The 13,332-nt window shown below is 39.2% G+C and overlaps 1 protein-coding gene across 1 annotated transcript in view; it reads right to left on the reverse strand.

The window, feature by feature from the left end:
* Positions 1–8,908: 8,908 nt before the first annotated feature.
* LOC147889445 (uncharacterized) overlaps positions 8,909–13,332 on the reverse strand; it is a 49,062-nt gene continuing 44,638 nt past the window's right edge. The window contains exon 3 of the mRNA XM_087391335.1: positions 8,909–9,898. Within this exon, the coding sequence (XP_087247461.1) occupies positions 9,254–9,898 (645 nt within the window). The 3' untranslated portion in view covers positions 8,909–9,253. The remainder of the gene's footprint in view (positions 9,899–13,332) is intronic.

Below are 13,332 nucleotides of genomic sequence, written 5' to 3' on the forward strand. Positions count from 1 at the left end.
CATTAAAGGTAAAAATTCACACATAATTTAAAAGGTTGAAAAAAGAAAAAAAGAATGAGGGGTTAAGTAAGATTAATTTAAAAGAAAAGTGCCACCACTTAGGTATAAGCAACTAAATTAGATGCCTACCCAAATTAGTCTAAATAAGATTAAATTAGTCTAAACGATTTTTTTTTGGGGGGTGAATACTAGGGCGATTTGTGTAGACATCATGAGTGCATGCATGTATGAGACATGGGAAGGGTGAGTGTGTGTGTGTGTGTGTTTCCCACCAACCACATTCCCGTAGTTCTGACACACAATCCAAGTGAGGGTAGTAGTCCATCCATCACAATGCATTGAGTCAGACTACTATCCTAGTTTAAGTCACAATAATTACAAAAAATCATTACAATTATATACGACCAGTCAATCAAGGTCATCAATAAAAGTAACAAAGAGAAAATGTATTATTTTCCACTTATATTAAAACTTCAAGCATATAAATAGATTCTTTGTAATAATTGGAGTATTAAAACTTCATAAATAGATTCTCTGTAATAATTAGAGCTTGTACTTATGAATCAAAGAGAAGATTAAACTTTTATACCATACTTGGTGTTGTGAGCATGATAACTTGACAATAGAAGGGTGAACCAAATCCTCTTACAACTCATACATACCAAGGGCAATGTTTTCAGCCATTGACTTGCTGTCAATTCCAACATCCAAGTCTAGCAACCAAGGGAGAGAGTTGTTCTCAAGCCCCAATGCTAAAATTGGGATTGAAACCCAATCAAGTATACCCATTAGTCATAACATTTTTATTATCTTACAATGGATATAATAGTGTGTGTTTGTCCTATCAACTACCCTGCTACAACAATTCTCAATGTACTAGCAAACCAAATACAACCATATACCATTGCCCTTAACAGTGCATAAGTGATAATAATCCATTACCATACCATCCGTTCTGACAAATTGTCAAAGTGGGAGTCAACTTATGTGCTCACATTCATGTCAGTAAATTGCACAAAAGTACAACAATACCCCTGACTACTAGTCTCCAATAGAAAGTTCAATCTTAATTATCAGTAGTTGGAGATGATCCACCGTAGAGTACTCCTCGATGTTGTCAACACCATATCTTCATGCCTTAGATTTTTCAATGCAAACCCGATGGAGAGGTATGCTAACTCACCTGGCACCATCACAACCAAATGAAAGTTAGAAAAATTCATAAAAGCTACGATATTCAGGCTTCAATACAAGCACACAATTGTTATCCATGTCACTCTATCTAGACAATCATTATCAAATCTTGGCATTCTAGTATTTGAAAATAACCAAAGGTTGGTATCTAAACAGTTAATGAAATGCTTGTAAAATATTAAAGTAATTATTGAGGGAATATATATATATATATGGTCAATTCTTAACCAATCATAATGTTGAATCATATTAGACCTATAAAGAAGAACCCCAAAAAAATGATGATAGAAACATGCATATAGAACACAAGGGTAAAATTTGTCATGACTCAACTCATATCCAAGACAATCCCATGTTCCACTTACCAATCATATCCATGAAGTTCTCAAGGAAAGTCAAAGAAATTTTAGAGGAACCCATAGTTCAAAGATTTGCTCCCATATTTCTTCAAAGTGTGAGAAATTCTAGTATCAAATGATCTAAGAGACAAGAGCCAATCACCGAGTACAATCTCCCCCTCAAGGTGTGTGGCTCGTGATCCCACACCAAGAGTATTTATAATATTGAAATAAGAGCATGAGCCATTGATACAAAGTTACGTATTCATCTCTTGAACATCCCTTTTTCATACTTTTCTCGAGCATCGTTTTACCATACTTTCCTCTCTATCACTCCTTTACTCATGATCTCATCCAAAATTACATGCCAAAAGTGGGAAGGCTTTTAAGCACTCTCCCTTATCAAAAATGTAATGACTCTTGGCCATTTAATACATTTCGTAGCACTAGCACAAAACCATGGCATTTATCCTTTATTCTTTTGAGCTTGTTTTTACTCCCATCCGTCCATGTCATTTCCTGTACTCAATAAACCAATTCACCATTAGTCAAATACTTAGCGAAATGATATACATCAAATGATCAGCCAATCATGCTAAGTAATGGTCTTTACAAATGACTACCCATTAATGTGAGTATTTCTGAATGGCATCACCCATGATACTTATTAATGACACACATTTAGTAAGGCATCCCTGACTAAACCAAAGTATCAAATAGAACCCCCGCCATGTCTGTGCGATCCTATAAATACTTTACGTCATATTGAACAAGAGTTTTGAGAAATAATTACTCGTAACATTCCCTCTTGCTTAATGTGCAGCTGACCTCAATTGTGATTTTGTTTATATGAGTTAAGGATATCAAGATGGTCTCAAAAAAACTGCTCAAGAAACCACTACGCATTTTCTTTTGGATGATTTTTAAACTTCAATAAATAGGAGTTATAAATCTTTCCTTTGCATGTTATTCTTTGCTGAGCATCTAGAATACAATCAGGCTCAAGAACTTCAACTTCATCCACAATTAAAGGTGGCTCATCATAAATAGGATGCATTGGTAATTCTCCTTTAAAAGGTTTCAAGAGATGAATGTGGAAGGCATTATGTATCTTCCAATGATCGGGCAATTCCAAACGATAAGTCAAATCATTTATCTTAGAGATAACCTTCAAAGGTCCATAAAACCTTGGTGCTAATTTTATTGCAGGGCATTTATCAACACTCTTTAAACGCCTCTTTTCAATTCGTAGAAGGACAAAATCTCCTTCTTTATACATCATATGTTGTCTTTTCCTGTTTGCTTGTTTAGTATACTTTTCTTGAGCTCTCTTGATGGCTTCCATTACTTCTCTCATGATTTGATCATGATTTCTTGTTATATCATTAGCAACTTTAATCTTTTGAATAATTCTTGTGATAGGAATCAGTAATAACTTTCCATATATTATTTCGAATAGAGCTCTTCCTGTAGCAGAATGGATTGTGTTGTTATAAGAAAATTACAATAAATGCAAATACTTATCCCTATTCTTGCCTTGAGAATTAGCATACATTCGTTGCATATCCAAGATAGTATTATTGGTTACTTATGTTTGTCCATTTGCCTCAAGATGGAAAGCTGAAGTAAAATCCACTTTAGTGCCAAGATTTTCAAATAAATTCCTCCAAAAGGAACTATAAAACTTGGAATCTCGATCTGATACTATGATTTTTGGTAATCCATGATGTGGAAAAACATACTTCAAATGTGATGCAGACAATGTCTTTTTGCAAGGCAAAAAATATGCTTGCTTGCTAAAGCAATTCACGATGGTCCAGATCATGTTATTTTGATTAAAAGTCAAGGGAAACCCAATAATAAAATCCATGGATATTTGATTGTGAAGGAATAGGCAAAGGCATTAATAGTCCTGGTGTTTTTCCTTTGAAACTTTCAATCTTCTGACAAATCAAACACTCAGCAACATACTTAGAAATATCTTTCTTCATCAAAGGCTTTCTTCTCATCATATTTTTGAAAAGTAAAAAATTCCCCACTAATTTTATTTTCCTTCTTTTCTCTCAATGCGGATTTAACAGCTCTATGAATCACTCCCTCAGAATCGGATCCTAAAGTACTCTCATCTCTCGCATGTCTCTTCCTTTTCTTGTTCTTAGTTCTCTCAAGCTCTTTCTCTAATTTCTCTCGATGATCTCTCTGTTGCAAAAGTTGAAGGTGAACTGCATTAATTTGCTCTTGAATCGTTGGAGATGCTGGGAGATGCTATGCCATTTTGTGAAGCAAATAAACTCTCTTACACACTCAATAAAACATAAGTTACTCAATCGTTATACTTTATCTCTTGTGCACTTGCCACCCAAGTTGAGAGTGTCCACCAGCATTGCAAATCATCTCCACCAAGATCCGCAATATCAATTTTATGATGCTATCAATATGTGAGATAACCTTCTTGATGCTTAGTGACAAGAGGTTTACGGCTTCTGAATGTTGCCGAAAATGAAGTTGTTGGAGTAGAAGAGCCTCCAAAAAAAAAAGCTTGGAGAAAGCTATCCGCTTGCTTGGGTAATGAGGGAAATAGTGCAAAAATAAGAGGGGTTGAAGAGGACTAGAGACTTTGATAAGTTGTTGGCTTGATAACTTATCCGATAAGCTCTTATTCTCTTATCACTGAAAAATATTGCACTTATCATCTTCTTCCACGTTCTATGAACTTTTTCACCCGTGATAAGCGTGTTTGAACCCACTCAGCCGCACCACCATAGCTCAAACGGACCAGGGTAATGCATTCAGAGGGTTGGAAAACCCTATAGCTAGTTCCAGAGGCAAATTCATCGCCAAAATTTGTAGAGCTTATCATTTCCTCTTCCGCGTGCAAGCGACGTAGATTGAGTCTGCTTGCAGCATTTTTTTTTGGTTGGCTGTTTTTGCCGATTGGAGAGGCTTAGAGGGAAGTCTTGGAAGGCAGATGCTTTAGAATGGAGAGATAGGAATAGAATGGAGAGGTATGAGAAGGAGAGGCGGCCCATCGCAGCAATTCATAACAGAGAAGAGAGTCTCTTTTTTCTTTTCAAAAGAGAGACAACGGTTGCTTCAGCTCTGTTCCCAACACTCCTTTGGAGCGTACTTCCCAATTTCAGGTCCTCATGGAGCATAGCAAGTGCTCTGATACCACACTAAAACATGAATTACAATTTTAACACATACAATAGCATCAAAAATTGAATATGCACTAAAACTCATGAAAAGACAAGAGGCAATCACTAGGTCCAATCTCCTCCTTCAAGGTGTGGCGCTCATGATCCCACACCAAGAGTATTTATAATATTAAAATAAGAGCATGAGACATTGATACAAAGTTACGTATTCATCTCTTGAACATCCCTTTTCCATACTTTTCTCTTGAGCATCCTTTTACCATACTTTTCTCTCTATCCCTCGTTTACTCATGATCTCATCCAAAATTACATGCCAAATGTAGGAAGGCTTTTAAGCACTCTCCCTTATCAAAAATGTAATGACTCTTGGCCATTTAATACATTTCATAGCACTAGCACAAAACCATGGCATTTAGCCTTTATTCCTTCGAGCTTGTTTACTCCCATCCGTCCATGTTGTTTCCTGTACTCAATAAACCAATTCACCATTAGTCAAATACTTAACGAAATGATATACATCAAATGATTAGCCAATCATGCTAATAAGTAATGGTCTTTACAAATGACTACCCATTAATGTGAGTATTTCTTAATAGCATCACCCATGATACTTATTAATGGCACATGTTTAGTAAGGCGTCCCTGACTAAACCAAAGTATTAAATAGAACCCCCGTCATGTCTGGTGCGATCCTATAAATACTTTACGTCATTTCGAACAAGAGTTTTGAGAAATGCTTTCTCATAACAATAGTTCAAATTGATAAGGCTCCGTGTCTTGATAATTTTGTGAATGGTGTGAGCATTCCATGGCATTGTAATGGTGCAATAGTTTTATTCATATAATGCCATGATGGTGGAAATTGTACATGAGATTGAAGATAGTACCAATGGCTACCTCATATCTAGAAATGTATGCCCACACATTTCATGGCCGTACACAAGGATAGGACAAAAGCACAATGAAGTTTCAACCTTATCAATTCATCCTCTATAATGAGGAGAATACTATATATTAGATCATTGGAGAATTATTTTCCATGGACATAATCTCAGTTATATGTTTAGCATTGGCATTGTAACTCATGTTGGGGCAGTTAAAAGATGCCATGTGTTGAGAACAAGAAAACTAGATATAAGGGTCCCACGCCCAACTCCATAGCCACGCCAAAGCCTTAAAAGTCCCTGGGCGGATGCTCAATGGGCATTCAATCCTCATTTACAATTGATCACTTTGTATATGGGACTAATATCCCCTCAATTTTTACCCATGTGATCACAAGGGGTGAGGCTCAAGATGCCCCTTCTTCAACTTCTCCTTTAAAAAGGAATTGAAGTTCCTATTAAGGCATAAAAAAAGAGCTTACAGACTTCGCATATGGGTTTACTTGATAAAAATACTACTGGAAGCAATTGGCAATCTTAGATATAGGGATATTTTGCACCACAAATACCTCAAATAGCCATGCCGATATAGATACCCATTAATCAGATGTATTGACTATTTTTTAGGAAGCAATGATGAGAGATTTTGGTGATCAAAATTGTGGAGGGATACATCAAAATAATAATGGAGGACTAGGACTTGAGCCCTCAATGCGTAGGTTGCAACTCATTGGTGGCATGTAAAATGAGAAAAGACAAGGTGCGCAATGTCATAAATCATAGAGTAATGCAAAACCAAATAATCTTTAGGATAGTTAGATGATTATGGAGCTAACATTAAATAAAGCTTCTAATCTATAGTCTTTATGTAGAATTAGAGGAAGAGTAAAATAAATAATGATGGAAAACATGGTACCCATAAGAAAAATAACGAGTAAGACAATATGATGTGTTATAGAGGTAAACAAAATTGGCCTTGAAACCAAAATATATCAAATATTTAATCTATAGTCTTTATGTAGAATTAGAGGAAGAATAAAATAAATCATGATGGAAAACATTGTACCCATAAGAAAACTAAGAAGTAAGGCAATATGATGTGTGATAGAGGTAAACAAAATCAGCCTTGAAACCAAAATATATCAAATCTCTTTTTGCCTTTAGCTTGATTTAAATCAAGTCTCTTCGTTGTTGGCCGGCCCCAAGAGGGGAAAGCCTTAGTGATGATTTTCTCCTCAAAGGATGCTCGACTGACTATTTTCACTCCCATGTATTCACCTCATTTCAACTTCTCTCTCTCTCTCTCTCTCTCCCCCCCCCCCCCTGCCCCCCACCCCTCCGTCCCTATCTCCAAGCCTACATCTTTTGTGATGCATCTTGAAAAATTCCCCCACCAACCTTTAAGCAAGCCCATTGAATGAATACACCCTTTTAAAATGACTTCTTATGTAGGCATTTTATGGACATTGTCACATGGGATACAAAACAAGGAGGCCCTAAAAATGCTTTTTGTTGATTGGAAAACAATATTCTTGATTTGAATGGGATTCTATTAAGCAAGTGTAAAAAGTAAGCAACAAATCATAAACAATCACATTGTAAAAGAATAATTCTTCTTTAAAAAGAATGTATTGACTTCCTAGATACTCTATATAAATATTATAAAAAGTGAGTATGGTTATGTGCAAGAGACAAGAATGTAAGGTCAAGAATTGAGTTGCTCTATTGACTTGAAAAAACTAGAACATTGATACATTCGACACAATCAAAGAGAGAGATTGATTATGAACAAGAGAGGAGACTCTAAGATCAAGAATCAAGTTTCTCTACTAAGTTGAAAATTTTGGTGTGCGAACAATAACATTGATATACACAACACTCTTCTATTTACAGCCGACAAGCCAAATGTGGAAGCAATATATTAAGCCATGAGAAAATGGGTGGAAAGCATGGGAAGGATCTTACAATGGGATAAGTATTATCCTAATAGATGGCACCAAGGGATTGTAAACCATCCTAAAAACTTCATGTTTCTTTAGCTTATTTCCACATGCAAATTAGGACAATCATGAATCAAGCCTTTGGGCTATTCTATGCCAACTTTTTGCTTTGGTCAAGACAAGTTTGTAATGTGCAATTGTCCAAGCAAATGGAAGGGACAACCCACCATGCCCTTGTATGGACATAATAAACATGTTCAAGCGCAATGAAGCCTCTCCAAAACATTTTTTGAACTTTAAAATGTGAATCAAATTACCTCCAAGAAGTAGAAAAGAGAACCCACCAATGCAATTCACAAAAAGTTAAGTGACCAATGAGTGGAATCAATGCTCACAGCTCAATATTTTGGTGGTTGACATTTATTGCTGCAAAACTACAACAAAATTATCTTTAAATGTTATATAAGGATGGCAAAGAGTTTTATGGTGAGCTCTTTCGGGGGGGGGGGGAAGTTTTATGGTGAGCAACTTTAAAATGTGAAGCGGAATTACCCCCCAAAAATAGAAAAGAGGACCCACCAATGCAATTCGCAAAAGGTTATGCGACCACTGAGGGAAATCAAAGCAATGCTCACAGCTCAATATTTTGGTGGTTGACATTTATTGCTGCAAAACTACAAAGGAATTATCTTTAAATGTTGTAAGGATGGCAGAGAGTTTTATGGCGAGCTCAAATTTTTAAAAAAATAAAAAATAAAAAAGAGTTTTATGGTGAGCTATAGAATTAGCTAACAATAAGTTCCACTTGTATATTCCACAAATTGTTGTAACAAAGTTTGTTGCTTCCAAGAGTCTAGTGATGCCTTCTTTTTTAACCTTAAAAAATTGCCATGCCATTCCATCTCCTCGAGAACCTAAATTTAAAATCTTGTATGTGAATCTTTATCAAGTTATCAATTCATATCATACAAGATATGGAAGTACATTTACAATGTTTCTATTTGCATCTTCAACTCTCTCTTGTAATTTTTTGCAATTTACAAGGAAACAATACCAAAAGCATTGCAAATATGGATGCAACCTCTTTTAATACCTATGGGAGAACCATTCCAATTCAATGAAAGGGTCCACCTACAAGAGGCAAGAATACAATTATTTGTGCACTCTTCAAGCTATAAAGAGGTATTTTGCTCAATTTGTGTATTACTTTGATGTGCAACAAAGTCCACAGACCTATGTCCTGCTTTACTAGGATATACAGCTAGTTGTTGTGCTGCTTCTCACCATTTCACTGTAGGCAACATTAAGAGTTATTTGCAAGCACTTTGATGCCATTCATTCATCCTCTACCAAGGACAAGACATGAAAAGGTTTGAAAGATTTAGAGGATACCAGAAAACAGGTAAGATAGACCAGAATACCAGTCCAATGTCTAAACAGGCTTGATTTTTTCACGCTTAATATATTCTCTTCTCAATTTCATTCCTCCACTGAATGTCTTTCTTATTCCTTTTTATATTCACTAAAATTTTAAAAATTAACCGAGGACAAAACTATCCAGAAAATTTCTCCTAGGGGTTCTAAAAGATTAGTTACAGAAAGGGACTACACTATCACTCTCTTAAATTACAGTGCTTCATGGTATACCGGGCCGATAAGCTGAATCTTTAAGTACTGATTCAAGCCAGAAAATATAGAAAAAAATGGAGGGGAAATCAATAAACAATAAAACAACCACACTAATCATGGTGCCCTGCATGTTGTAGATTTACCTGAACCTCTACTGTGCCACTTTCTTGTAAATTCTCCTTTGTTTCCTCTGGAAAAGGTGGCTCTAATTTACAATCCTCTGTCTCAGGAAAAATCGATGAAATACTGACAGTTGTAATCGGGGCTTTTGCAAACGTCTTACCTTCAAACCCATACTGTTCTTGAAGTTCATCTGCTTCCTTGTCTGCTGCTTCGGCCTCAATGTGCAAGCTTTCAGCTTCCTCGAAGTCCTCTAACTCTGCTGCTGCATCCCTTTCATCTCTTGTGGCTGCAGCAAGCAACCTCAACCTCTCACATCGTGCCATAGCTGCATCCTTCTCCTTTTCCTGGAACTGGTTGTCAAGTTCTGACAAGTCTTTCATTCGGACTTCCATTTCTTGATCAAGCTTTTGAAGTGCTGATGTAATCCTGTTGATATCCAACGATATTCTTTCTTTATCTGCATACAATGCCCTTGCTTCAGTGGCAAGCCGCCCCGCTTCTTTAAAGTTTCGTGCTGCAGCAGCCAGCTTCTTTTCAGCTTCTATTTCTGGTCCACGTTTCTCGATCAAACTGATTTGGTGGTTTGCAGCTGATGAATCTTGATGCAGCTTCACTCTTTCAGATGCAAGTTCCTAACAAGGATGAAACAGTCATAAAATAAAAAATCACATTTACTACAAATCATACTTACCATAAGTCTTTCATGGATCATAATTGTTTGAATTTAAATGTCACAACGATTTGTGAATCCAAAAATTATATCTCAGATCTTCCTGAACACAATTAAACATTAAGCTTCAATTGTCTTTTGTAGTAACTTAAGTTCCTTTCCATGTCATTCATATCAATAGTGTATATTTCTACAAAGTATGCCTCCTATTGTCTACCACCCCAGTACATGCTCTCTCAATCCTGCTTAAGGCATCACTTTGTCTCTGGTCGTACCATGTTTACCAACTATTTAAAAACTACCAGTTGCCAACTCCAATCAAATAAGACACGATTAAACTCCAAAAAAACTCCAATTATGCAAGAAAGGATTATGCTCATTTCTTACAAGATGATGACAGATATGTACTAGTATGCTGAAATTGACAAGAAGCCAACAGTGTCTCTGATCAATTTGGATTTCACTCTGCAGTGCACCTTTGTCATGTGCACGGATTGGTATCTGACGTGTACTGGGTACACAAGACTAGCTCAGGTAGCCTGGGGAGGCTAGGAGCTAGGCAGGCTTGATTCTCGGGTTGAGTGGCAAGGGTATGGACTATTTATAGGTCTTCGCTATTTTTGGCGCTCGGGCCCAAGTCTATAAAAGGGGCCCAGGGGGTTCAGTTCTCAGTGTGCAGTTGGGAGCAAGTTTCGTTCCCAGGTGCCAGGTCTGTTCCTGGATTGAGTCGCGGATGCCCGCCTGCATCTTAGCATAGCCCAAGGCCCAGTGGCAGATCCAGGGCTTCACAGCGCCACCTGGTGGTATGGGACACCTGGCTGGTTTGGATCTGATTGGGAGTTCATGCCAGTAGCTCAGCTCGTGGCTCGGAGGGGACATCTCCTGATTCGGGATCACATCCCGTAGATGTCATGGTTGGATGGTGAGCAGCCTGCTCAATTTCTCACGTGGTGTGTGATTGTTTTGCAGATCAGAGGTTTCAGGAGTGCGGGGATGTGTCAGTTGGTATCAGAGCCAGCTCCTGAGGTAGGAATTTCTGATGCGAGAATTTTTGACGATTTCTTCCTCCAGGTATGCCCTAAAATTCGAAATTTGCTGCTGCAAATTCTGCTGGGTTCCTGGGTTACCAGGGGTGGACAGGATGTAGGGAAAGGGTAGGAGGAAGAAGGAGAGAGTTTCGAAATTCCTGAAGGGTGCTAAGAGAGAAGGATGCACGTAGTAGGGAGAGAGCAGAGAAGAAGGAAAGAGAGGCGAAGTGACTGACGGGGCTGCGGTGGAGGCTGCGATTGGGTGCCATGGCTGGTACGATTTTCGGCCAGGGCAGGGAGAGGCGCAAGGAGCTGGAACAGGGTGCGGCCACCCTGAGAGAGGTGTTGCTTTTTTCGAAAAAGCACCACCCTCCAAAGCTGGGAGGGTGAGCCTTTTTTGGAAGCAGGTCTTCCTAATTAGGCTGCCCTGTTCCCTATATAGTTGGGCAGGGTTCCAGCCCCAGCCATAGCCTTGCAAAGAGCCCTCTCTGTCCTACGAAGTGACTGCGCCATCGAGTTGCGGGACAGCCTGCGCCAGGCGGCCGTACAGCTGCGTCATCAGCCGTACAGCCTGCGACATCACCGTACTACCTGCGTCAGCCACCGTACGCTTACGTCATCGACCGTACGGTCTGCGTCAGCGTCCGTACAGATCGCATCAGCAGCCGTACAGCCACATCAGCCATCCGTACAGCTGCGTCACCTGTACGGTCAGCAAGAGGGTACCGTATGGTACGGATTGCTGCAGAATTCCGTACGCTGCAGCCGGCATCGAGTTCAGCCAGACTCCGGGATTATTGCGCCTCCGGTTCGCCAGTTTTCAGCATCTCCTTCCGTCAGCATCTCTTGGGGCGGTTTTCCTCTGCTCCATTCTCCTTTCCGCTTCGATTCAGTCAGTTATTTCTCTCAGTTTATATTCAAATCAGATTTCAGTTATGTCTAATTCTGCAAATCCCGAGTTCACCATGGGAGAGCAGGATTTGGATTACACTCCTATGGGAGAGGAGGATCAGGGTCTTTATGATGACCTGATTACTAAAAATGCCTTCAATGAATTCACCACTGCTCTGGATGGAAAATTCGAGCAGGTTAATGCAAATCAAACGGGGTTGGATTCAAGCAACTCTCACCCTTCTGGCTAGCACTGTGCAGGCACTCACGCATGTGGATGCCATGGCTTCAGTGCTAGGCCCGAACATAACTCCACACCCTTTTCCGGGAGATCAAACGTCTCGAACGGAGGTAGTTGACACTTGGTTACACAAGTGGCAGATACACTTTCAGTTCCACCCATACCCAGATGAGAAGAAAAGCGAGCTTGCAGCCGGTTTCATGTCAGGTAAAGCGTTGCTATTGTGGAAGGAACTTCAGCCTAAGCCAGATACAAGGACAGATTTCGAAGGGGTCTTCAGGAAGGAGTTCCTGAAGAAGGAGGACGATTATGATATCGTTGGCAAGCTTAAAGCCCTCGATATGTCAAAGCTAAACTTGTCCTTTGAAGTTTATCTTCAAAGATTTCGGGATCTACAAACCAGAGCCACAAAGATGGATCGAGTGACCTTGTTAGGTTTCTTAGTGGATGGTTTGCCAGATTCATACAAGTTGCAAATAAAGAACAACAAATGCACAACATTGCAAGAGGCCATGAATTATGCGCGCATTTATGATGATACCATGGCCGGTGCCAAAGCAACTACAGTTTCCGACATGAGTGGAAAGAACAAACGCAAGTTCTTTCAGCCTACGACTGGTACCGGGGAGACGAAGTCTACGGACAACGCCTCCAAGAAAAACTTGACTCAAGCAAAGAATGGTCGAGCCCGTTTCCTTCGCACATTGAAGCTCAAGAAAGAAGGACGTTGCTTCTATTGCGAGGAGCGGGGCCACACCAAGAATGAGTGTCCAAAGCGCAAGAATCAAAAGTTGGTGCTTGGACCGAAGCTCCAGGCGGGTACAGGTACCAAAGCCAAGGGAGCGAACCAAGTCTCGATGACAGGTATTTTTATAAATGTCATTACCTGCCCACTTTCTTGTAATTGTACTTTCAATACTTCGTTGTTTGGTTTCCATGATCTTTTCCGCGTTTATGGAGAAGTTAAGGACCAACAGGTTCACATTCTCTTTGACTCGGGCAACTCTCACAACTTTGTTACTTACAAATTTGTGCAGAAGATGGGACTGTCCACAGTACCTAGCGATCACACCTATGAGATGCAGCTTCCAGCTGGGAAGCAGTTTTGGGATCGCAAAGTTGAAGCGCTTCCTATCCGGATTCAAGCTTACACAGGAGCTCTTACGTGTTATGTTATGCACCTGGAGCATGTAGACTTGTTAATCGGAATAGAGTGGTTTAAAACCCACAATATTC

The sequence above is a fragment of the Dipteris shenzhenensis genome, chromosome 20 (genome assembly GCF_047967505.1).
Source record: "Dipteris shenzhenensis isolate YYH24624 ecotype China chromosome 20, Dip_SZ_1.0, whole genome shotgun sequence".
Taxonomy (NCBI): domain Eukaryota; kingdom Viridiplantae; phylum Streptophyta; class Polypodiopsida; order Gleicheniales; family Dipteridaceae; genus Dipteris; species Dipteris shenzhenensis.